This window comes from Salmo trutta, chromosome 2 (genome assembly GCF_901001165.1).
Source record: "Salmo trutta chromosome 2, fSalTru1.1, whole genome shotgun sequence".
In the NCBI taxonomy this organism is placed as follows: Eukaryota; Metazoa; Chordata; class Actinopteri; order Salmoniformes; family Salmonidae; genus Salmo; species Salmo trutta.
The window spans coordinates 41,704,851-41,731,556 of NC_042958.1; the positions used below are offsets into that span (position 1 = coordinate 41,704,851).

Consider the following 26,706-nt stretch of genomic DNA (forward strand, 5'->3'; position numbering starts at 1 on the left):
TAAGTGTGTCAAAATGAACACTGCGTTGGACATGAGGCAATGCGAGCGCAACACGGTCTGTATGGCAGCGTTCATAATCTCTGAAACTGGAAACACTTATGTCCCTCACTAGCTTTAAGCACCAGCTGTCAGAGCAGCTCACAGATCACTGCACCTGTACATAGCCCATCTATAATTTAGCCCAAACAACTACCTCTTCCCCTACTGTATTTATTTATTTATTTTGCTCCTTTGCACCCCATTATTTCTATTTCTACTTTGTACTTTCTTCCACTACAAATCTACCATTCCAGTGTTTTACTTGCTATATTGTATGTACTTCGCCACCATGGCCTTTTTTTGCCTTTACCTCCCTTATCTCACCTCATTTGCTCACATTGTATATAGACTTATTTTTCTACTGTATAATTGACTGTATGTTTGTTTTACTCCATGTGTAACTCTGTGTTGTATGTTGTCGAACTGCTTTGCTTTATCTTGGCCAGGTCGCAATTGTAAATGAGAACTTGTTCTCAACTGGCCTACCTGGTTAAATAAATAAATAAAATGGCTGATGGGTAATGCTGGAAAAGGATGGCTGTAGCGTAGCAGGGCCGTTACACATCACAGAGCATGTGTACCCTGCATCATCACATGAACCTATGACCTTTCACATGAATTCACCACACTGATAAAGACAGAGGGCCTGACAAGCCAAAAGTCTTCACATGAACAAGGCGGCCTACGCTGTTCCCCGGTAGGCCGTCATTGAAAATAAGAATTTCTTCTTAACTGACTTGCCCTAGTTAAATAAAGGATAAAGATAAAACGAAAACATGACCGTGAAACTTAAACACAGCAGAAAATCCGAGGGTCTACGGTGACAGATGACACAAGGGGAAAAGACAGTTCCCTGGTGTTGTGATGTCTGTACAGAGGACGGATGTTGGCAGGATGGATCTGTTCTGTATGGTTGCTGATGACACTCCCGCCCTGGAGCGGTTTCTGTCTGTCCTATCCTGGGGGGAACCCAGTCATGACAAGGTCACAGCCCTACTGCTCTCTCTGAGTGTTTCTGTTCTCTACTCCTGTCCTTTCCTAGAGCGGTGTCTTTCCCCGAGGGATCAATCATCCCCCTTATTGTTCCAGGAAAACCAGCAGAATAATTTTACTCGTCTTTCTGAGTCTGTTCACCGACACCATGGTGTCAGCTCTGTGACTGCAACAGCAGGTCCCCATGGTAACAACAATGATACGCTCCCTCCGCATGGTCGCTCTGCCTCTGGAACAGGATGTGGAGATGATGTCATTACTATCCCCCTTTTTTTTTCTCTCTCGCTCTCCTCTTTCTCCACTTTCTCCTCTCCACTTTCTCCTTTCCTCTCTCCACTTTCTCCTTTCCTCTCTCCTCTTTCTCCTCTTTCTTCCCTTTCTCTTTCTCCTCTCCTCTCTACTCTTTCTCCTCTCTCGCCCGCCCCCTCCCTTTTCCTTTCTTCCTGGGCCAATCAGATGTGCCTAGACATACTGTTAAGTTAGCAGGTTGTTAGCTATCTCGGTAACATGACTGAACGTTGTTTGTTGTCAAACCAATAATTAGCAACCCAGGATTAGTTTAAAACAGCCTGCGACATGATTTGTGAAAGTATATAAAATCCGTGCGAATCCTGATTTTAAAAAGAAAAAAGCCACCTCTGGCGACATATGGGTCCTGTTTTTACCTCTGGTGACATATGGGTCCTGTTTTTACCTCTGGCGACAATATGGGTCCTGTTTTTACCTCTGGCGACATATGGGTCCTTTTTTTTTTTTTTTTTACCTCTGGCGACATATGGGTCCTGTTTTTACCTCTGGCGACATATGGGTCCTGTTTTTACCTCTGGCGACATATGGGTCCTGTTTTTACCTCTGGCGACATATGGGTCCTGTTTTTACCTCTGGCGACATATGGGTCTTGTTTTCTTTATACCTCTGGCGACATATGGGTCTTGTTTTCTTTATACCTCTGGCGACATATGGGTCCTGCTTTTTTTTTTTTTTACCTCTGGCGACCATATGGGTCCTGTTTTTACCTCTGGCGACATATGGGTCCTGTTTTTTTTTTTATACCTCTGGCGACATATGGGTCCTGTTTTTTTTTTTATACCTCTGGCGACATATGGGTCCTGTTTTTTTTTTTATACCTCTGGCGACATATGCGTCCTGTTTTTTTTATGCCTCTGGCGACATATGGGTCCTGTTTTTTTTTTTTTTTTTTTACCTCTGGCGACCATATGGGTCCTGTTTTTTTTTATTTTTTACCTCTGGCGACCATATGGGTCCTTTTTTTTTTTTACCTCTGGCGACATATGGGTCCTGTTTTTACCTCTGGCGACATATGGGTCCTGTTTTTACCTCTGGCGACATATGGGTCCTGTTTTTACCTCTGGCGACATATGGGTCTTGTTTTCTTTATACCTCTGGCAACATATGGGTCCTGCTTTTTTTTTTAACCTCTGGCGACCATATGGGTCCTGTTTTTACCTCTGGCGACATATGGGTCCTGTTTTTTTTATACCTCTGGCGACATATGGGTCCTGTTTTTTTTTTATACCTCTGGCGACATATGGGTCCTGTTTTTTTTATACCTCTGGCGACATATGCGTCCTGTTTTTTTTATGCCTCTGGCGACATATGGGTCCTGTTTTTTTTTTTTACCTCTGGCGACATATGGGTCCTGTTTTTTTTTTTGTTTTTTTACCTCTGGTGACCATATGGGTCCTGTTTTTTTTTTTTTTTTTACCTCTGGCGACCATATGCGTCCTGTTTTTTTTATGCCTCTGGCGACATATGGGTCCTGTTTTTTTTTGTTTTTTTTTACCTCTGGCGACCATATGGGTCCTGTTTTTTTTTTTTTTTTTAACCTCTGGCGACCATATGGGTCCTGTTTTTTTTACCTCTGGCGACCATATGGGTCCTGTTTTTTTACCTCTGGCGACCATATGGGTCATGAGACGACGTTTTCTTAGCTGTCTTCTTAGTGCTCCGTTTTCTTCTCTCTGACGCTGAGGCTACGTGACGCTGAGGCTGCGAAGTCTACTCAGACTGGTCTTTGTTCTGGGTTATAACAGGCGATAAATTGATACAATGTATCAACATTGCTCGCTTTGCCTGCTGCTCCAATGTAACAAATGTACAAATCTAACAACCGAAGACTCATCAGCGTCTGCACCCCCGCTCGCCATCACTGCTAAATTATATTTAAATTTAAAAAACTGACTGAGGAATAGATGCGTTTGAAGAGCGGACAGAGAAGCAGGCGAGTGAGGAGCTGCTAGGGGATGTGGGTGAAGAGCGGACAGAGAAGCAGGTGAGTGAGGAGCTGCTAAGGGATGTGGGTGAAGAGCGGACAGAGAAGCAGGCGAGTGAGGGGCTGGTAGGGGATGTGGGTGAAGAGCGGACAGAGAAGCAGGCGAGTGAGGGGCTGGTAGGGGATGTGGGTGAAGAGCGGACAGAGAAGCAGGCGAGTGAGGGGCTGGTAAGGGATGTGGGTGTAGAGCGGACAGAGAAGCGGGCGAGTGAGGGGCTGGTAAGGGATGTGGGTGTAGAGCGGACAGAGAAGCGGGCGAGTGAGGGGCTGGTAAGGGATGTGGGTGAAGAGCGGACAGAGAAGCGGGCGAGTGAGGGGCTGGTAGGGGATGTGGGTGAAGAGCGGACAGAGAAGCGGGCGAGTGAGGGGCTGGTAAGGGATGTGGGTGAAGAGAGGACAGAGAAGCGGGCGAGTGAGGGGCTGGTAGGGATGTGGGTGAAGAGCGGACAGAGAAGCAGGCGAGTGAGGGGCTGGCTGGTAGGGGATGTGGGTGAAGAGCGGACAGAGAAGCGGGCGAGTGAGGGGCTGGTAAGGGATGTGGGTGAAGAGCGGACAGAGAAGCGGGCGAGTGAGGGGCTGGTAGGGATGTGGGTGAAGAGCGGACAGAGAAGCAGGCGAGTGAGGGGCTGGCTGGTAGGGGATGTGGGTGAAGAGCGGACAGAGAAGCGGGCGAGTGAGGGGCTGGTAAGGGATGTGGGTGAAGAGCGGACAGAGAAGCGGGCGAGTGAGGGGCTGGTAGGGGATGTGGGTGAAGAGCGGGCGAGTGAGGGGCTGGTAAGGGATGTGGGTGAAGAGCGGACAGAGAAGCAGGCGAGTGAGGGGCTGGCTGGTAGGGGATGTGGGTGAAGAGCGGACAGAGAAGCAGGCGAGTGAGGGGCTGGTAGGGGATGTGGGTGAAAATCGGACAGAGAAGCAGGCAAGTGAGGGGCTGCTAGGGGATGAGGCTGGCTGATTTACAGCAGACACTTGACATGCTCATGAAAGTGGATATTATTGGACCAGCTCATGCAAGAGACTAGTGACTTGCTTAAATTCAACTGAATTTGACTTTATAAAATGTTATAACAGGCACCAGCTGGTGCTTTAGATCGGTAGGGTTGAAAAAGTCGGTCATATGAAACAGCACTATGGTATTCTGAAATGTTGGTGTCATGATGTTTTGGTACCGTGATATTACCGGTATACCGGGCAACACTTCTATCTGGTCTATGTGACCAATTTTAAAAGGGATGTAACGCCATTCTTCCACTAGAAACTCTATAATTTGGTGTTTTGTTGAAACGCCGTCTCAGGCACCGATCCACAATCTCCCGTAAAGTGTTCAATTGGGTTGAGATCTGTTGACTGAGACGACATTGGCATTATGGTTCACCATCGTTTTCATGCTCATCAAATCATTCAGTGACGACTCCGTGCCCTGTGGATGGGGGGGACATTGTTATCTTTTTGGGGGCATAGCCATGGTAGCAGGAACATTGGCCTGCCCTGCATTTATATATGATTAGAGCCTGACCAATGTGGGTAAGTTTTGTCCCCAAAAAAGCCATATCTGCTAATATACTCTCTTACTCCAGGGAAATAAAAAAAAGTGTAATTTTCCCACAATGAATTCTCATAAAGAACCATCCAAAACAGCAATTGTCCAAGAAATATGCTTCAAATGTTGATTTTCTTACATTGTGACGTTAATGACATCATAAAATGGCCGCCAGTATCCAGTTAAGAGATTCCAATTTATTGATTATTTGGTATCGGTGGGATTATCGGGTAATACCAGTATTGCGCTAAAAGGTCAATATCAGCAGATAATCAGTGACCCGATATATCGGGTGTGCTCTAAGCATGATGGGATGTTAATTGCTTAATTACTTCAGGAACCACACCTGTGCTGGATGCTTGTTACGTTCAACCCCAGAACCTGCCATGTAGTCTAATGAACAATATGCGTTGTCTGGGTGCATCACTCTTCTGTTTTGTTGTCTCCTTTGGGAGCAGCCAATCAGATTCCTTCCTCTTTCCTGCTGTTCCTGTCAGAAGCAGCATCATTGGCAGAGGACATGTTTTTTTTCTCTTGTTTTGTTTAATTTCAGTAACGCTATCGTCTCAGCCTCTGTGGGATTGAGTTCGGAGCGACACCGGAATCGGAAAAGCAACGTCATATGATGCTTCACCTTCAGAATCAGGTTACTCACCTTGTGGGTTTCCCTGGTTGCTTGGCAACGGGTCATTCCTATCTTGGAATATCAGGAGGAGCACTCAGAAAGCAGGATGTTAACAATTTTAACAGGAACACCTTGGTCCCAACCTAACTAGGTTTCCCATCCAATTGGATAAAGATTTACAATTGAATATTCTAAAATCCGGCATTTAAAATAATATTTTCCCACAAGACATATAGGATGTTTCCATAAATTGACTTGTTGCAGATAAAAGTCTGTGCCTAATGACAGTGCACATAAAAATACCTTTTTCGGGTTAAATTCCCATGTAATAATTAATACACATTTTTTTTTTTTTTTTTAAAGGGTTTCCATCACGTTTTAAACTACTGATGGGTTTTGTCACCACTCTGGTCTTGGTCTGTGTGCTCTAGCCAACAGCTCTGATGCAGTGTGGGTAGGCTAGTCTACATGATGACATTATTATAGACGAGAGAGAGAATATTTGTATTTGTCAAACGGCAGTCGAGCATCATGTCACCAGAATAAGACCCCAGATATTTATTAGAAAGGAGCATCAAGATCATCACCAGGCTCTTTCACCCCCCTGTGAAGTTCATCAGAACTTATTTCATCTGTAGTTTAATAAACTGCATGGCTTCCTGAGTCGTAGCGGGACGACGACACAACAGATCATCCACATGACTCCAAGTTTACTTCAATATTTTTTATTTATTTTACCAAGTAAGTTGACTGAGAACACATTCACAGCAACGACCTGAGGAATAGTTACAGGGGAGAGGAGGGGGATGAATCAGCCAATTGTAAGCTGGGGATGATTAGATGGCCGTGATGGTATGAGGGGTGGTATGAGGGGCAGATTGGGAATTTAGCCAGGACACCGGTGTTAACACCCCTACTCTTACGATAAGTGCAATGGGATCTTTAATGACCTCAGAGAGTCAGGACACCCGTTTAACGTCCCATCCGAAAGACGGCCCCCTACACAGGGCAGTGTCCCCAATTACTGCCCTGGGGCATTGGGATATTTTTTAGACCAGAGGAAAGAGTGCCTCCTACTGGCCCTCTAACACCACTTCCAGCAGCATCTGGTCTCCCATCCAGGGACTGACCAGGACCAACCCTGCTTAGCTTCAGAAACAAGCCAGCAGTGGGATGCAGGGTGGTCTGCTGCTGGCAATATGATGGTTATTATATCAATATTTGCGCATAAAGACATTTCCACCGCAATTTCTCGCATCATTTTACCGATATAAAAAGAAACCACCCACCTTGTCTAGGGAATTTTGTTTTGTGGACTAATTTGCAGTTTCCATCAGGCCTGTCGTGACATATCTGACATGTACATTACTCGCATTAAAAGGTTGGATGAAAACCTGGTTATTGATTGGGAAGTATGGATAGATTTTTCTCAGTCATAATTATAGATCGTTATCTTTTAACTTCTTATGGGCAGGTGGGACGCTAACATCCGGTGAAATCGCACAGCCGCCAAATTCAATATACAGAAATAGTCAAATTAAACATTCATAAAAATAGAAGTGTTAAACATCAGTTTAGAGATTAACTTCTTGTTAATCCAGCCGCTTTGTCAGATTTCAAAAAGGCTTTATGGCGAAAGCATACCATGCGATTAATCTGAGGACAGCGCCCCGCTTACAAAAGCATACAAACATTTTTACAATCAAGTAAAGGAATTGCAAAAGTCAGAAATAGCGATAAAATTAATTACTTACCTTCTGATGATCTTCATATGGTTGCAGTCACAAGTGTCCATGTTACACAATAAATGTTCGTTTTGTTCGATAAAGTCCCTCTTTATATTCCAAAAACTCTGTTTTGTTCAGTAATCCACTGGCTCAAAGGCGGTCAAAACACGCAGACGAATACATCCTAATTTTACCGGTGAAGTTCGTCAACATGTCAAACAATGTTTATAATTAATCCTCAGGTTGTCTATTGTCTAAATAATTTATAATATTTCAACCGGACAATAGCGTACTCAATAGAAAAGAAAAAGAGCGAAGGGTGCGCTATCGGTCATGCGCGCAAAGGAGCTCTGCTTCATTCTGCATGCCACTTACAAACTGGTCTCATCCTTCCTCGTTTTTCAGAATACAAGCCTGAAACAATGTCTAAAGACTGTTGACATCTAGTGGAAGCCATAGCAACTGCAATCTTGGTCCTAACCATTTAGATACTGTATAGGCATTCAATAGAAAAGTACCCACATCAAAAATATCCCACTTCCTGGATGGATTTTCCTCAAGTTTTCGCCTGCCATATCAGTTCTGTTATACTCACAGCCATTATTTTTAACAGTTTTGGAAACTTTAGAGTGTTTTCTATCCAATAATACCAATTATATGCATATCCTAGCTTCTGGGCCTGAGTAGCAGGCAGTTTACTTTGGGCACCTCATTCATCCAAAATTCTGCCTCCTACCCAAGAGAGGTTAACCCGGTTATTTTTGCTCTCTCTTCCAGGGCCAAGTACCACAAGTTAAAATATGGAACAGAGTTGAACCAAGGAGACATGAAACCTCCCAGCTATGACTCTGGTATGACTGACTCACACACACACACACACGCTGACTGACAGACACACACACACACGCTGACTGACAGACACACACGCTGACTGACAAACACACACACACACACACGCTGACTGACAAACACACACACACACACACACACGCGCTGACTGACACACACACACGCTGACTGACACACACACACACATTGACTGACTGACAGCCCAATTTTATTTACAGACAAAATACCTTTTTCTCCCCAGATGAGGTGAATGAGAATGAGACCACTGGCTCTCTGAACAACCAGCTGTCCTGGAAACAAGGCCGTCAGCTCCTCAGACAGTGAGTTACTATACCATACCACTAACCCTGGAAACAAGGCCGTCAGCTCCTCAGACAGTGAGTTACTATACCATACCACTAACCCTGGAAACAAGGCCGTCAGCTCCTCAGACAGTGAGTTACTATACCATACCACTAACCCTGGAAACAAGGCCGTCAGCTCCTCAGACAGTGAGTTACTATACCATACCACTAACCCTGGAAACAAGGCCGTCAGCTCCTCAGACAGTGAGTTACTATACCATACCACTAACCCTGGAAACAAGGCCGTCAGCTCCTCAGTGAGTTACTATACCATACCACTAACCCTGGAAACAAGGCCGTCAGCTCCTCAGACAGTGAGTTACTATACCATACCACTAACCCTGGAAACAAGGCCGTCAGCTCCTCAGACAGTGAGTTACTATACCATACCACTAACCCTGGAAACAAGGCCGTCAGCTCCTCAGACAGTGAGTTACTATACCATACCACTAACCCTGGAAACAAGGCCGTCAGCTCCTCAGACAGACTTGACTTGTACTGCTGTACCTGCTGCCAGACAGATGGACTGGTACTGCTCTACCAAGCTGCTCTGGGACAATGAAAACATGGGCAACAGCTCCCTCTCCTGGACAGTACTTATCATTACTACGACTACCCATACACCTCCAGCAGCATACCACCCTGCATCCCACTGCTGTCTTGCTTCTGAAGCTATGCAGGATTTGTCCTGGTTGGTCCTTGGATGGGAGACCAGATGCTGTTGGAAGTGGTGTTGGAGGGCCAGTAGGAGGCACTCTTTCCTCTGGTCTAAAAAAAATATCCCAATGCCCCAGGGCAGTGATTGCCCTGTGTAGGGGGTTGTCTTTTGGATAGGATGTTAAACGGGTGTCCTGACTCTCTGTGGTCACTAAAGATCTCATGGTACTTATTGTAAGAGTAGGGGTGTCCTGGCTAAATTCCCAATCTGGCCCTCATACCATCACGGTCACCTAATCATCCCCCATCTTCTAACTGGCTCATTCATCCCCCTCCTCTCACCTGTAACTATTCCTCAGGTTGTTGCTGTAAATGAGAATGTGTTCTCAGTCAACTTACCTGGTAATATAACATTAAAAACAGCATTATGATGAGGATCCCTTTGACAGTACTGATCGTTACTACTCTCCATACTCCACCATGACGAACTGTAGGTCATATCTGAGCTCGCCTCTTTGATCGGTTACAGATTGTCCTGATGTAACGTCAATCCTGCGATTTGTTAAAATGGTAGACTCAGCAATATGTTGTGTGTCTTGTCATTTATTTGTTATGGCGGCTTTTCTCCTGACAGCGCCCCCTTTATGTCTCCAGGTATCTTCAGGAGGTGGGTTATACCGACACCATCCTGGATGTGAAGTCTCAGAGGGTGAAAACCCTGCTGGCTATGGCTGGAGACGGAGGGGGTAGACCTGGGGAGAGGACTGGGTCAGAGACCCCTCTGGTCAACGGGACAGACACAGTACCTAAAGGCACCGGCACTGGAGGACGGTGAGTATACAAAACTTCACTCAAGACAATGATAGAATTACTTGAAGGCAAAAACGCATCAGAACAACAATGTGAATGTCCTTTCCTGTAATTCTATTTCTATGACCTAGTGAAACAGATCAGGATGGTTATCAGGCTAGCTCCAGCCTGCTCGCGGTTATCAGGCTAGCTCCAGCCTGCTCGCGGTTATCAGGCTAGCTCCAGCCTGCTCGCGGTTATCAGGCTAGCTCCAGCCTGCTCGCGGTTATCAGGCTAGCTCCAGCCTGCTCGCGGTTATCAGGCTAGCTCCAGCCTGCTCGCGGTTAACATTCAGAACACAGCAAATAAATGCCGTAAATGTTTTTCCTGAGTCTGTTAACAAATGGCCTGAACAGACTCATCCATATGCTGCTAATACTGTCCCAAATATGCTACTGTAGTGGAACAGACATGATGCCCAATCCCTCCCTCCCTCTCTGTCTGTGTCTGTGTCTGTGTGTGTGTGTGTAGGAAGACTGAGGTGTCTGAGTCCAGTGCTGTGCTGGACACCTTCAGGTTCTACTGTGATGAAGACGATGATGAAGATGGTGCAGGGTTGGATCGGACTATCATGGAACAGACAGGACCTACGGGGACCGTAAGGCACACGCGCTACACACACACACACACACACACACACACACACACACACACACACACACACACACACACACACACTATACACACAGGTGTGCATCATACACACATTTAGCAAAAGCCTTTTTCATCTGAAGTTGATGATACCAGATCAGTCAACTAAAATAACTGAGCTGACAATATCAGAATGGTCTGTACCAACAGTACAATGTCCCTCTGTCCCCTAGATGGTGAGGAAGAAGCCACCATCGTCATCATCACCGGCCCTGTCCCTCAGTATGGACACTAGTGAGGATCCGGACGCAGAGGACGCACTGAAAGGCTTCGACTTCCTCTCTAGCCCTGACAATATGGACACATCGCCTGAGTCCCGCAGCGCTGGGGACGGGACCGACTGGGGTGAGTGAGAGGGGGGACAGGGTGAGTGGAGGGGTGGGACAGGGTGAGTGGAGGGGTGGGACAGGGTGAGTGGAGGGGTGGGACAGGGTGAGTGGAGGGGTGGGACAGGGTGAGTGGAGGGGTGGGACAGGGTGAGTGGAGGGGTGGGACAGGGTGAGTGGAGGGGTGGGACAGAGTGAGTGGAGGGGTGGGACAGGGTTGGGTGAGAGGGTGAGTGGAGGGTGGGACAGGAGTGGGTTGGGTGAGAGGGTGAGTGGAGGGTGGGGTGGGTGAGAGGGAGGGGAGAGAGGGTGGGACAGGGGTGGGTGGGTGAGGAGAGGGTGGGAGAGGGTGGGACAGGGTTGGGTGGGTGAGGAGAGGGTGGGAGAGGTGTGGGTGGGTGAGTGGAGGCCGGGACAGGGGTGGGTGGGTGAGGAGAGGGTGGGACAGGTGTGGGTGGGTGAGTGGAGGCCGGGACATGGGTGGGTGGGTGAGGAGAGGGTGGGACAGGTGTGGGTGGGACAGGTGTGGATGGGTAAGTGGAGGCCGGGACATGGGTTGGTGGGTGCGGAGAGGGTGGGACAGGGAGAGTGGAGGGATAATAAATAACGTGGCAAAACTCTTGTAAAGTTAAGTGAACTTCAATCGTGTATGTTTCTGTGAGGGCTGGTATTTGTCCTGAGGTTGCTGTGCACCAGTCTTGGGGGGGGGGGGGGGGTGTGTGTGTTAATGTGCTACTTGATTCTCTTTGTGACTGACTACAGTATGTCTCTTACCCCAAACCTGGAAAAACAAGTCTAGTTCCAAAATGGGGCTGTTGGTTAAAGAAAAGTGTGTGGTTTCTTATCATATAAAACAGTGATGCCCAACAACAGTCTACTTTCTTTTGGGGGGGTTTCTACCAGAGAAATAGATTTCCACTTGAACTATCATCTCTAGGCTCAGTTAAAAGACAACCAGCTGAGTGTTGTAGATACTGGAGGGGCTTTTAAAGGCAAGAAAAAAACTTCCTGGAAGTTGAAAGTCATTGTGGCCCCTGCCTCTTACTTGATCATGCCCAGACTAGCCTATATCAAGTAATAGGCAGAGGCCACAATGACTTTCCACTTCCAGGAGGTTTTTCTCTTGCCTTTAAAAGCCCCTCCAGTATCTACAACACTATATAAATATATAGTCCAGGGTCCTGAACAGGTCTGGTTTGTCCCTCTGTAGAGAAGGAGGAGCAGTCTGCCATGTCAGAGGCCTGGGACGTGGACCAGGGTTTGATAACCAAACTCAAGGAGGAGTACAGGAAGGAGCGCAAGGGGAAGAAGGGGGGAAAGAGTAAGTTACTTCTCCTCTTCCCTGAACCTCCCCTCCTCCCTGAACCTCTCTCCTCCTCCCTGAACCTCTCTCCTCCTCCCGGAACCTCTCTCCTCCTCCTCCCGGAACCTCTCTCCTCCTCCTCCTCCCGGAACCTCCTCCTCCTCCTCCTCCCGCTCTCTCCTCCTCCTCCTCCCGGAACCTGTCTCCTCCTCCTCCTCCTCCGGAACCTGTCTCCTCCTCCTCCTCCTCCCGGAACCTGTCTCCTCCTCCTCCTCCTCCCGGAACCTGTCTCCTCCTCCTCCTCCTCCCGGAACCTGTCTCCTCCTCCTCCTCCTCCCGGAACCTGTCTCCTCCTCCTCCTCCTCCCGGAACCTGTCTCCTCCTCCTCCTCCTCCCGGAACCTGTCTCCTCCTCCTCCTCCTCCCGGAACCTGTCTCCTCCTCCTCCTCCTCCCGGAACCTGTCCCTCCTCCTCCTCCTCCTCCTCCCGGAACCTGTCTCCCTCCTCCTCCTCCTCCTCCCGGAACCTGTCTCCTCCTCCTCCTCCTCCTCCCGGAACCTGTCTCCTCCTCCTCCTCCTCCTCCCGGAACCTGTCTCCTCCTCCTCCTCCTCCTCCCGGAACCTGTCTCCTCCTCCTCCTCCTCCTCCCGGAACCTGTCTCCTCCTCCTCCTCCTCCCGGAACCTGTCTCCTCCTCCTCCTCCTCCCGGAACCTGTCTCCTCCTCCTCCTCCTCCCGGAACCTGTCTCCTCCTCCTCCCGGAACCTGTCTCCTCCTCCTCCCGGAACCTGTCTCCTCCTCCTCCCGGAACCTGTCTCCTCCTCCTCCCGGAACCTGTCTCCTCCTCCTTGTCTGTTCCTCCCTGTCCTCTCCTCCCTGTCATCTTCTCAAAGCTTCAAATAAAGAATAAACTTCTTCTCATCTTTCTCCTCACTTATTTTAGCTTCTGTCTGTGTTATTGTTCATCCCACCTGCCATCTTCAACTCTTCTGTCTGTCTCTGAATGTGTTTTAGTCCAACCTCTGGATGTGTTTTAGTCCAACCTCTGGATGTGTTTTAGTCACTTTATTTCCTTGTCATTGTTTGTTTTGTTGTTAACTCAATACAGATCATTATTTGTGGCAAAGTAATGTGCATCCTACAGAACCTCTGCATGACCTCTGTCTGCCAGGGATCAAATACTAACTCAATCATATTCGACTCGACATCAACAGCATCTTGTACATTCTGAGACCTTAGTGACAGGCTGTACATTCTGAGACCTTAGTGACAGGCTGTACATTCTGAGACCTTAGTGACAGGCTGTACATTCTGAGACCTTAGTGACAGGCTGTACATTCTGAGACCTTAGTGACAGGCTGTACATTCTGAGACCTTAGTGACGGGCTGTACATTCTGAGACCTTAGTGACGGGCTGTACATTCTGAGACCTTAGTGACGGGCTGTACATTCTGAGACCTTAGTGACGGGCTGTACATTCTCAGACCTTAGTGACGGGCTGTACATTCTCAGACCTTAGTGACGGGCTGTACATTCTCAGACCTTAGTGACGGGCTGTACATTCTCAGACCTTAGTGACGGGCTGTACATTCTCAGACCTTAGTGACGGGCTGTACATTCTGAGACCTTAGTGACGGGCTGTACATTCTGAGACCTTAGTGACGGGCTGTACATTCTCAGACCTTAGTGACGGGCTGTACATTCTCAGACCTTAGTGACGGGCTGTACATTCTGAGACCTTAGTGACGGGCTGTACATTCTGAGACCTTAGTGACGGGCTGTACATTCTGAGACCTTAGTGACGGGTTGTACATTCTGAGACCTTAGTGACGGGCTGTACATTCTGAGACCTTAGTGACGGGCTGTACATTCTGAGACCTTAGTGACGGGCTGTACATTCTGAGACCTTAGTGACGGGCTGTACATTCTGAGACCTTAGTGACGGGCTGTACATTCTGAGACCTTAGTGACGGGCTGTGCATTCTGAGACCTTAGTGACGGGCTGTGCATTCTGAGGCCTTAGTGACGGGCTGTACATTCTCAAACCTTAGTGACGGGCTGTACATTCTCAGACCTTAGTGACGGGCTGTACATTCTGAGACCTTAGTGACGGGCTGTACATTCTGAGACCTTAGTGACAGGCTGTACATTCTGAGGCCTTAGTGACAGGCTGTACATTCTGAGACCTTAGTGACAGGCTGTACATTCTGAGGCCTTAGTGACAGGCTGTACATTCTCAGACCTTAGTGACAGGCTGTACATTCTGAGGCCTTAGTGATAGGCTGTACATTCTCAGACCTTAGTGATAGGCTGTACATTCTCAAACCTTAGTGACAGGCTGTACATTCTCAAACCTTAGTGACAGGCTGTACATTCTCAGACCTTAGTGACAGGCTGTACATTCTCAGACCTTAGTGACAGGCTGTACATTCTCAATGTCATGTTCAGCTTTTGTCCAGATTCACCTTTTGGATCATTTGCACCTCCTTCTGCTGTCGCAGGCAGCTCCTGCTTCTACTTACATTTACATGATTATTATTATTTTTTACTTCTGTCACAACCTGGCTCTGGTGCTGTTACAACCTGCTTCTTTTTTCTTGCTGTCTTTCCTCTCATGGAATTCTATTTTTGTTGTCTTCATCCTTGTGGGTCTGTGTGGGGGTGTTTGTTTGTCAGGATGCCCCCACAACCCCTCGACATCATGGACATCTTTTTCTTCCCTTTTCAGTTTGAACAAATATAGACACTCAACTGCTGTCTGGCTTTGTTTTCCCCTATACTGTAGTAATGTCCTCTCTTCTCCCTGCACTATCAGTATACACTACTGGTATATTGTCTCTCTGTTCTAACATTTTCCCCCTACCTGTTTGCTCTCCCCAGGACCTAACCGGTCTAAGCTCCAGGACATGCTGGCCAACCTGCGGGACCAAGAGGACATGAGTCCCAGAGAACCCTCCTCTTCCCCCCAGGCCCGCTCCAACGCACCCAGGCTCAACGAGCAGCACCAGGACAACCGCACGGACGAAGGTACAGACCTGTTTGTCTCTGTCCCCGGTCTCTCTGTCCCCGGTCTCTCTGTCCCCGGTCTCTCTGTCCCCGGTCTCTCTGTCCCCGGTCTCTCTGTCCCCGGTCTCTCTGTCCCCGGTCTCTGCCAGACCCAGGGCTAATCACTAGGGTTGCAAAATGAAGAAAAGGTTTCTAAAGTTCCCTGGTTTTTCAGAATCTTCTCAGTTGAAAGGTTCCCTTTCTGCTTATTCCTCTCTGATTCAGGGAATCCTCTAACTGGGATTTTGTGGGAAAAAAACAGGAAACAGTTTTTGGGATTTGTTTTCAGAAGTTCACAACATGTATTTGCCCAGTGTTATCTCCATAACATTGTCAGTGTGTAATGGCTTCCTTTGCAGGTTAGTAACTATGTGTTTATCTATTCCAGTGGAGGCGTTGACGTTCCCTCCCTCCTCAGGAAAGGCCTTCATAATGGGTCCTGATGAGAACATGGAGGCTGAACTGGGACTGGGAGAGCTGGCTGGTCTTACCGTAGCCAACGAGGCTGATAGCTTGGCGTACGACGTAAGTAGCACCTCTTGAGTGGGCCTTTGTACTAAAATACAATCAGAAATCTCATTCCTGTTCCCCAAGAACTCTTAAGGCTAACCGCTACAATGGCTACCGCCCTGTAGCACTCACATATGTCATCATGAACGTACATGGCTCAATTATTATGGTGGGAGATGATAGTATGGTTTTAAATACTTCAACAAACGTATCAACCTCATGCACTTAAAGACATGATGAATATTATTCATATATTGAAACTAGTGGATATGCGGAGGCTTAAACATCAAGCTAGTTGTCTTGAATACTTTCTTATGTCATTCTCGCTGGCACCAAATGTTTGATAGGGGACAAAATGCAGTCGGTCCCATAAAATTATTGGAATACACATTATTCTTACAGATTTTCCACAAGGATATTGGAGACTTGTTTAAAACCAGGACAGAAGAATTTATAACTGACTTTTTCAGACATAACATAGGTACAGCAGATCCCCTTATTGTAAGGGACACTTTTAAATGTGCCTTTAGAGGCCATGCAATTCACTACTCATCTATAAAACAAAAACAATTAAGGTCAAAAGAATCCATATTAACAAAGGAAATTGAAGGACTAACAGTACAGTTAGATAGCAATAAAAACTGTACCATAGAGGCACAGAATTAGTTAAAAGAAAAACAAAAGAAATGGAGGAACTTATTCAAGAAAGATCCAGTGTAATATATTATAAAAATAAAGCGAATATGGGGAAAAATGTACCAAATTATTTTATAATCTTCAGCATAGAAATGCTACCCCCCCTAAACAATGTACTGAAACTTGTTACAAATTAATTTTTTTATTGAACCTTTATTTAACTAGGCAAGTCAGTTAAGAATATATTCTTATTTACAATGACGGCCTAGGAACAGTGGGTTAACTGCCTTGTTCATGGGCAGAACGACAGATTTTTACCTTGTCAGCTCGAGGATTCGATCCAGCAACCTTTCAGTTACTAGTCCAACGCTCTAACCGCTAGGCTACCTGCCGCCCAACGCTCTAACCACTAGGCTACCTGCCGCCCAACGCTCTAACCACTAGGCTACCTGCCGCTCTAACCACTAGGCTACCTGCCGCCCCAACGCTCTAACCACTAGGCTACCTGCCGCCCCAACGCTCTAACCACTAGGCTACCTGCCGCCCAACGCTCTAACCACTAGGCTACCTGCCGCTCTAACCACTAGGCTACCTGCCGCCCAACGCTCTAACCACTAGGCTACCTGCCGCCCCAACGCTCTAACCACTAGGCTACCTGCCGCTCTAACCACTAGGCTACCTGCCGCCCCAACGCTCTAACCACTAGGCTACCTGCCGCCCCAACGCTCTAACCACTAGGCTACCTGCCGCCCCAACGCTCTAACCACTAGGCTACCTGCCGCCCCAACGCTCTAACCACTAGGCTACCTGCCTCCCCAGATGACAGTCATCCATGATTCACCAAATTATGTTTTGAAAGAAGCGAAGTACTTTAAGCATATATTTTCATTTCAGTCTCCTCCATCTCCTCTAACCAAAGTTAATTGTAAGGATTTTCTTCTTCTTCCTACTAATTAACAGCCATACAGACCTTCACTGATGTGAAGACCTAATTACAGAGAAGGATCTTTTAGATGCAATTAAAGCCTTCAAGTCTGGGGAAATCTCCAGGCCTGGATGGCATATTAGGTAGTTGAGGTATATCAAATATTTTTTCGATGTACTCAAAAGGTCTGTTATTAGCATGTTTTAGCCACTCCTGTAAAAAATGGTTGATTATCAGACACTCAACAAGACGGTCTGATTTTTTTATTATTACTGAAGCAGGACCCAGGTGGTAAATATAAAGATCCAGTCCACCTAAAAGAAACTGGGGACCCCTTACACCTCAGTGTTGTGATGCTAAAATGCATAGAAATACAATGGTATTGTCGGATAATAATAATTGAAATCAGACTTTTTATTTTTTATTTAAAAAAAATACTTTTTTACATTGGTACAGTGCATTGGGAAAGTAATCAGACCTCTTTTTCCACATTTTGTTACGTTACAGCCTTATTCTAAAATGGATTCAGTACATTTTCCTCATCAATCTACACCCAATACCCCATAATGACACAGTGAAAACAGGTTTTTAAGAAATGTTTGCAAATGTATAAAATAAAAACTGAAATACCTTATTTACATTAGTATTCAGACCCTTTGCAATGAGACTCTAAATTGAGCTCAGGTGCATCCTGTTTCCATTGATAATCCTTGATGTTTCTACAACTTGATTGGAGTCCACCTGTGGTAAATTAAATTGATTGGACATGATTTGGAAAGGCACACACCTGTCAGTAAAAGGCACATGACAGCCCGCTTGGAGTTTGCCAAAAGGCACCTAAAGGACTCAGACCATGAGAAACAAGATTCTCTGGTCTGATGAAACCAAGATTGAACTCTTTGGCCTGAATGCCAAGCGTCACTTCTGGAGGAAACCTGGCACAAGCCCTACGGTGAAGCATGGTGGCAGCATCATGCTGTGGTGATATTTTTCAACAGCAGGGACTGAGAGACTAGTTAGGATTGAGGGAAAGATGAATAGAGCAAAGTACAGAGAGATCATTGATGAAAACCTGCTCCAGAGCACTCAGTACCTCAGACTGGGGCGACGGTTCACCTTCCAAAAGGACAACGACCCTAAGCACACAGCCAAGACAATGCAGGAGTGGCTTCGGGACAAGTCTCTGTATGTCCTTGAGAGGCCCAGCCAGAGCCCAGACATGAACCTGATCTCTGGAGATACCTGAAAATAGCTCCCCATCCAACCTGACAGAGCTTGAGATGATCTGCAGAGAAGAACGGTAGAAACTCCCCAAATACAGGTATGCCAAGCTTGTAGCGTCATACCCAAGAAGACTTGAGGCTGTAATCGCTGCCAAAGGTGCTCCAACAAAGTACTGAGTAAAGTAATTATGTAAATGTAATATTCCATTTTTTTGAATACATTTGTTAAAAGTTCTTAAGTTGTTTTTACTTTGTCATTTTGGGGTATCGTGTAAAGATTGATCAGGATTTTAAAACAATATATATATTGTTCATGTATTGTCCTTTGAAAGGTTGGTTATGGCACACATCAACTCAGACCATTCGAGTTTGCGTACCACCCCAACAGATCCACACTGCCCTTACCCACCTAGATAAGAGGAATATCTATGTGAGAATGCTGTTCATTGACTACAACTCAGCGTTCAACACCATTTGTTCCCTCAAAGCTCATCAATAAGCTAAGGATCCTGGGACTGAACACCTCCCTCTGTAACTAGATCCTGGACTTCCTGACGGGCCGACCCCAGGTGGTAAGGGTAGGCAACAACATATCCACCACACTGACCCTCAGCATGGGTGTGTGCTAATTCCCCTTCTGTACTCCCCGTTCACCCACGACTGCGTGGCCACTCACGACTCCAACACCATCGTCAAGTTTGCTGACGACACGACGGTGGTAGCCCTGATCACTGGCGACGATGAAGACAGCCTATAGGGAGGAGGTCGGTGACCTGGCAGTGTGGTGCCAGAACAACAACCTCTCCATCAACGTCAGTCAGACCAAGGAGCTGATCGTGGACAAGAGGAAACGGAAGGGCGAGCACGCCCCCCTCCACATTGACGATGGAGTGGAGCGGGTCGAGAGCTTCAAGTTCCTCGGTGTCCAAATCACTAAGGACTTAAAATGGTCCTCACAGTCGTGAAGAAGGCGCGACTGCACCTCTTTCCCCCCCTCAGGAGGATGAAAAAATCCTCAGTTCCAAAGCTGCACCATCAAACGCATCTTGATTGGCTGCATCACTGCTTGGTACAGCAACTGCACTTCCCCTCGATTGGGTGGTGAGTACGTCACTGGGGCCGAGGCCCCTGCCATCCAGGCCCTGTATTATCTTGTGGTGTAAAGGAAGGCCCGGTCTCCAGCCAACCAAGCCATCTCTGCTTCCGCTGAATATATACATTACTGATGTCTGAATATATACATTACTGATGTCTGAATATATACATTACTGATGTCTGAATATATACATTACTGATGTCTGAATATTTACATTACTGATATCTGAATATTTACATTACCGATGTCTGAATATTTACATTACCGATGTTTGAATATTTACTGATGTCTGAATATTTACATTACTGATGTCTGAATATTTACATTACTCATGTCTGAATAAATACATGCATTACTGATGTCTGTCCACTCAATACCTTCCTCAACTACAGCAAGCACTTGGGAATACTGCACACTAAATGCATTAACAAGAGGTGAAAATGATTGCTGTTGACTTCCACACTTTATCTACCCATAATCCATGTTGTTTCCCCTCCTCAGATGTCCAACAACAAGGATGCCCTGAGGAGGACGTGGAACCCTAAGTTTACCCTGCGGAGCCACTTTGACGGGATCCGAGGTCTGGCGTTCCACCCCGTAGAACCGGTTCTAGTCACCGCCTCAGAGGACCACACGCTGAAGATGTGGAACCTGCAGAAGACTGCCCCCGCCAAGAAGTAAGACTGACCTACAACTCAGTGTTTACTTCACAGAAGTAAAGACACACTAGAGACATTCCTTTCACCAGGTTTGGAGTCATTTCCTCATTGGGGAGAATTGGAATTTCAATTTACTTCCTGAATTGAATAAATGAAAGTGGAATGGACTGGTGAGAGTAATGTCTTGCTCAAAAAAATGTATTTTACCTTTTATACGGTCCAGATTGTCTACAAAGTTTACAAGTCACTATTTGTCTCTCTTTATCTCCAGGAGTGCCTCTGTAGATATGGAACCCATGTACACATTCAGGGCCCACCAGGGTGCAGTGCTGTGTGTTGTGATGAGCAGTACAGGAGAGCAGTGTTTCAGTGGAGGAGTGGACGGGACCATTCAGAGCTGGAACACACCTAACCCTAACCTAGACCCATACGATTCATACGGTAAGAACAGAGGTCTTGCTGGCTCCCTGTCTCTCTCTCTCTGGGCTCCCTGTCTCTCTCTCTGGGCTCCCTGTCTCTCTCTCTGGGCTCCCTGTCTCTCTCTCTCTGGGCCCCCTGTCTCTCTCTCTCTGGGCTCCCTGTCTCTCTCTCTCTGGGCTCCCTGTCTCTCACTCTCTGGGCTCCCTGTCTCTCGCTCTCTGGGCTCCCTGTCTCTCGCACTCTGGGCTCCCTGTCTCTCGCTCTCTGGGCTCCCTGTCTCTCTCTCTCTCTGGGCTCCCTGTCTCTCTCTCTCTCTGGGCCCCCTGTCTCTCTCTCTCTCTCTGGGCCCCCTGTCTCTCTCTCTCTCTCTGGGCCCCCTGTCTCTCTCTCTCTCTCTGGGCCCCCTGTCTCTCTCTCTCTCTCTCTGGGCCCCCTGTCTCTCTCTCTCTCTCTCTCTCTGGGCCCCCCTGTCTCTCTCTCTCTCTCTCTCTCTCTCTCTGGGCCCCCTGTCTCTCTCTCTCTCTCTCTCTCTCTCTCTGGGCCCCCTGTCTCTCTCTCTCTCTCTGGGACCCCTGTCTCTCTCTCTCTCTCTGGGACCCCTGTCTCTCTCGCTCTCTCTCTGGGCTCCCTGTCTCTCTCTCTCTCTCTGGGCCCCCTGTCTCTCTCTCTCTCTCTCTCTGGGCCCCCTGTCTCTCTCTCTCTCTCTCTCTGGGCCCCCTGTCTCTCTCTCTCTCTCTCTCTCTGGGCCCCCCCTGTCTCTCTCTCTCTCTCTCTCTCTGGGCCCCCTGTCTCTCTCTCTCTCTCTCTCTGGGCCCCCTGTCTCTCTCTCTCTCTCTCTCTGGGCCCCCTGTCTCTCTCTCTCTCTCTCTCTGGGCCCCCTGTCTCTCTCTCTCTCTCTCTCTCTCTCTCTGGGCCCCCCTGTCTCTCTCTCTCTCTCTCTCTCTGGGCCCCCTGTCTCTCTCTCTCTCTCTGGGACCCCTGTCTCTCTCTCTCTCTCTGGGACCCCTGTCTCTCTCGCTCTCTCTCTGGGCTCCCTGTCTCTCGCTCTCTCTCTGGGCTCCCTGTCTCTCTCGCTCTCTCTCTGGGCTCCCTGTCTCTCGCGCTCTCTCTCTGGGCTCCCTGTCTCTCGCGCTCTCTCTCTGGGCTCCCTGTCTCTCGCGCTCTCTCTCTGGGCTCCCTGTCTCTCGCGCTCTCTCTCTGGGCTCCCTGTCTCTCGCGCTCTCTCTCTGGGCTCCCTGTCTCTCGCGCTCTCTCTCTGGGCTCCCTGTCTCTCGCGCTCTCTCTCTGGGCTCCCTGTCTCTCGCGCGGTTGCTCTCTGGCAGTTTCTCTGTCTCCTATTCTTCCTCCCTTTTGTAAGAATGTTTTAAGACACCACGCAGAGGACTAGAGGTCAATAGGGAATTAATGATCAATGGAAATGTTTGTTTTTCAGTTCAACAGCTGTTTTTTTAAATCTCTGTAGGGGATTCAGTCCTGGACAAATAGCTACATGTAGCAAGTTTTCATTGGTTCAAATGGTCTACACATTGAACCTGAAACAGGATACTTGTTATTTGGCCATTGGCCCAATTTTACTGCAAGGTATTCTAATTGGTCAGCCGCAGGCTAGGGTTGGGGCTTATAAATGACATGTCCCTTTGTTCTGTGGAGAAACACTGAGGACAGGGAAGAATGATCATCCACTTCTCAGCATAGCATCTTTGATTTGTTCTCTTTGAATAAAACCATTTTTCTCCCCCTGATTTGCTTTGGTGGTATGTGTTATTGAAGAGTAACATCAACTGCTAACACTTTTGTCTATGTCTCTCTCCCTCAACATGTGTTATAGAGCCTACTGTCCTGCGTGGGGCGCTGTGTGGTCATACTGACTCGGTGTGGGGTCTGGTGTACAGTGGTGTTCATCAGAGACTCCTGTCTTGCTCTGGAGACGGCACCGTCAGGCTGTGGGACGCCTCCAATACCAAGCCTGCCCTGGCCACCTTCCAAAATATAGGTACACACGCAGACAGACTCTGGGACACCTCCAACACCAACCCAACCCTGGCACACAGTGACTTTTTTTCTCCTGTTAATTTGCTATTATCATGGTCTTGCACTTCATGAATTGTGTTTATGTTCATGATATAAGAATTCTGTGGTGAAATCAACTGATATGGTTGAGTGACTTTTTAACAGAATAGTGAGTCAATGTGATGAGTAAGAGGATGCATTGACCGGTAGGAACAGTGATGTTTTAAACCCCAGAGAATGTCATGCGTTTTTGTCTTGCTTCCTGCTTCAGAATTTGGCGTGCCGTCCTCAGTGGACCTGGTCTGCAGTGACCCCGCCCACATGGTGACATCGTTCACCAGCGGTCAGATTGGCCTGTTCAACATGGAGACAGAGCAACTGGTGCTCAGCCTGGAGTCTGCTGCAGAGACGGGTAGGTCTGGAGGGAGGGAGGGAGGGAGGAGGTGGGGCGGAGGTGGGGCGGGAGGGAGGGAGGAGGTGGGGTGGGAGGAGGGAGGGAGAGGTGGGAGGGATGGTCAGATTTGGCCTGTTCAACAAGGAATCAATATCTCCTCTCTCCAGGTACCCGCTGTCAGATCAACAAAGTGCTGAGTCACCCCACCCTCCCCATCACCATCACCGCTGAAGAGGACAGACACATCAAGTTCTTCGACAACAACACAGGTTACACAACAATTTTGCTGGTCTACATACAAACGTGTCCTCTACACAGAACTAAATAGGATCTTTGTGGTCCTCCATCAATCCCTACTCTGGCAGTCGTCCAGTTTTTACACCTCTTGATCCAGTTTGGTTTAACACAGCAGTTTGTTTTTAAAAGTAGAGTGAGTACACTTAAACTGATGCATTCACAGAAAGCAGAAACATGTATATAAAATTAACAAATGTTGTCAATTTGAACTCTTCAGGAAAGCTGATCCACTCAATGGTGGCCCACCTAGATGCTGTTACCAGTCTAGCTGTCGACCCCAACGGGCTCTATCTGATGTCTGGCAGTAAGTAGCTAACAACTCTCAATAACAACGATTTCTAACATTCTTAGCTAGATATGTATATTCATTCTGCATGCAATGGTAGGAGAGTCCCATGTGAGGATATGACAGACCTTAATAAAACAGGAGAGGGCCTAGAACTGAGACCTGGGGGACACCAGAGCTTTATACTTTAAAGAACAGGAAAGGGCCTAGAACTGAGCCCTGGGGGACACCAGAGCTGTATACTTTATTAAACAGGAGAGGGCCTAGAACTGAGCCCTGGGGGACACCAGAGCTGTATACTTTATTAAACAGGAGAGGGCTTAGAACTTTATGTAAATTGCCTTGTCGCCCAACTACTGTTCACCTTACTCTCTCCTCCCTCAGGTCGACTGTTCTATTTGTCTGCTCTCTCTTTCCCCTCCCTAATCCCTCTCTCCTCTCCTCCCTCCGGTTGACTGTTCTATTCGTCTGCTCTCTCTTTCCCCTCCATAATCCCTCTCTCCTTTCCTCCCTCAGGTCATGACTGTTCTATTCGTCTGTGGAACCTGGAGACTAAGACATGTATCCAGGAGTTTACAGCTCACAGGAAGAAGAATGATGAGTCTATCCATGACGTGGCCTTCCACCCCTCTAAGGCCTACATCGCCTCTGCCGGGGCCGACGCTCTTGCCAAGGTGTTCGTATGACGAGGACCAATCAGCCCACCGACACAGCCTCCCAGCACCAGGAATCAATAGAGTCACAGGAGGGGCGGGACCTTAAGAAACGGGCGTGTGAGGTTCCACGCAGACTTCCCCTCACACACATCACCTCTCACACTACTGGTTCCCTGTTTTGACTGGTGGATGATGCAGCCAATAGCCACTTCCAAGCCCCAGACTAGGCCCGCCTCCAGAGGGATAAGGCCAGGGCTGTGGTTGGCTCAGAGGTCTGTTAGGGGGAACTGCGATTGGGCACAAGGCTTCCTCATCCCTGTGCAATCCAGGCAGGCCCCTGGGTATGACCGGCCACAGAGACCCTCTTTCTCGAATCTGGGGCCAATGAACACCAACACAGACTGATACTATGTTCTTCAGACTAATCTTATGGTCTGTCTTCCCTTCACAGCTAGCGAGGGCGTTGAAGACAGACAGACAGGTGTTTTATAGTGTGGACTCACTAGAGAGGTGGATCACCATGCCCTAACCCTCTCCCCATGTCGTCATGCCCATTAACCAGAGCCCCAAGCCCCCCTATTTCCCCAATCTCTAGGCCCAGACTTCTCCCCTCAGACCAGGGTAGACTGTCTGCTCCCTGGTCCCTCCTCTCCTTCTCCTCCAAGTCAGTTTCAGTGTTGTGTTGTGATGGAGAAGCTGGCTGGCTGACTGTCATGGATGGAAGCATCTCGCTTTTCCTCTCTGCTTCCAAGGCTGACTCTGTCTCCCCAGTCTCTGCCCACCCGCCAGCCAGCCAGTTTCTCTCTCTGCTTTCCCTTTTAAAAATACTTATTGAAAAATGTGCCTTTGCTTTAAAAAAAGGTCTTGAAACAAAAGTTATTTTACCGAGCATCTGTTTTTGCCGGGGCGGGGGAGGGGAGGGGGGAGACAGAGTTTATAGGGAAAGGTTGTCACGATGGTGTCCATTTTAACAAAAATATTGGATGTAGAATTACAAATACTTATAATAAACAAAATATATATTAAGTCTTAAAACTGACTGTGCTGAAGTGAGTTTGAGTGCTCATTTTGTTTTATAAAAAGCATGGGTGGAAATAAGCCTTGTCCCAGATCTGTTTGTTCTGTCTTGCCATTGACCATATAGGAGTTGAAAAGACTCCGCTAACAGGTCTGGGATCAGGGTATAAGGGAATCAGCCAAACTGGCAGAGCTAAACAGACGATCAAGTTAATATTTCCTATTTGTTAGAAGAATTCCTTGTTATAACTGTACAACTGCAACAACAACAAAACAGTTAAATTACAAATACATGTTTCCAAAGTAAACCATCTGGTTCTACAATAGGTTTTAAGTATGTAGTAACAGGTGTTGGTCCATCTTTACAATACCAGCCACTGAGTTTGGCCTGCTCAGTGGCCACTATGTGTGAAACGTCTCAGAAGTAGGGTAGCATCCCAAATGGCACCCTATTCCCTATATAGTGCACTCATTTTAGGGTCCTTGGTCAAAAGTAGTGCACTATATAGGGTGCCATTTGAGATGCTATCCCCGAGAGCTGTATCTACAGTATACGCTGTAGTACAGTACAATATGTTATATTCATACAAAAAGCAACACATTTTTTGTTCCACAAATCCATTAAAATATCCATGTAACTTACAAGTTCAAATGAGCTATTTTCTCAGACTGTAACAGTCACTGGTTTGTATATGAAAGTCTGTTCTCATTAAAAACGTCTGTAAAATATTTTGTTTCTGTCCATGATTTTGAGAGAGGGAGAGATTTTTACAACCTGTGAATTGAGAGAGCCCGGAGGAGGATGTTTTGATTCGGTCGGATTTTACAGAACGTGTTCGTTGTAGAGAAATTAATGATTTTTCTTCCTGCAGTATTGTCTCCTCTAGTTCCTGTAACTTTCCCCAAAATCCCAGTTGTTTTGGAGTTCCTGTTTTGGAGGATGTTCTTATTCCCTCCCGAGTGGGGCAGCATCTCAGTGCTTGAGACGTCACTACAGACACCCTGGTTCAGAATCCAGGCTGTATCACAACCCGGCCGTGAATGGGAGTCCCATAGGGCGGCGCACAATTTGGCCCAGCGTCGTCCGGGTTTGGCCCGGTGTCAGCCGTCATTGTAAATAAGAATTTGTTCTTAACTGACTTGCCTAGTTAAATAAAAAATGTTTTTAAAATGATTTCCAGAATCTTCCAACTGGGAATACTTGAGAATTTTGCAGTCTTTTCTCTTAGTGGTGTGTGTAATGTTGTTTGGTATAGAACAGGAGCGATGGTATAGAGACAGCTGTCCAGTCCATGCCAAAACTATGATACATTACTAGAATCTAATATAGCTGCACACAA

The 26,706-nt window shown here is 47.3% G+C and overlaps 1 protein-coding gene across 1 annotated transcript in view; it reads left to right on the forward strand.

Moving 5' to 3' along the window:
• Positions 1 to 26,095, forward strand: part of LOC115155494 (striatin) — a 55,682-nt gene extending 29,587 nt beyond the window's left edge. Inside the window, exons 3-17 of the mRNA XM_029702146.1 lie at positions 7,992 to 8,065; positions 8,305 to 8,383; positions 9,719 to 9,895; positions 10,385 to 10,511; positions 10,738 to 10,909; positions 12,101 to 12,211; positions 15,073 to 15,219; positions 15,626 to 15,762; positions 20,129 to 20,304; positions 20,558 to 20,727; positions 22,535 to 22,699; positions 22,988 to 23,128; positions 23,278 to 23,379; positions 23,625 to 23,711; positions 24,210 to 26,095. Coding sequence (XP_029558006.1) covers positions 7,992 to 8,065; positions 8,305 to 8,383; positions 9,719 to 9,895; positions 10,385 to 10,511; positions 10,738 to 10,909; positions 12,101 to 12,211; positions 15,073 to 15,219; positions 15,626 to 15,762; positions 20,129 to 20,304; positions 20,558 to 20,727; positions 22,535 to 22,699; positions 22,988 to 23,128; positions 23,278 to 23,379; positions 23,625 to 23,711; positions 24,210 to 24,379 — 2,035 coding nt within the window. The 3' untranslated portion in view covers positions 24,380 to 26,095. The remainder of the gene's footprint in view (positions 1 to 7,991; positions 8,066 to 8,304; positions 8,384 to 9,718; positions 9,896 to 10,384; positions 10,512 to 10,737; positions 10,910 to 12,100; positions 12,212 to 15,072; positions 15,220 to 15,625; positions 15,763 to 20,128; positions 20,305 to 20,557; positions 20,728 to 22,534; positions 22,700 to 22,987; positions 23,129 to 23,277; positions 23,380 to 23,624; positions 23,712 to 24,209) is intronic.
• Positions 26,096 to 26,706: the final 611 nt, after the last annotated feature.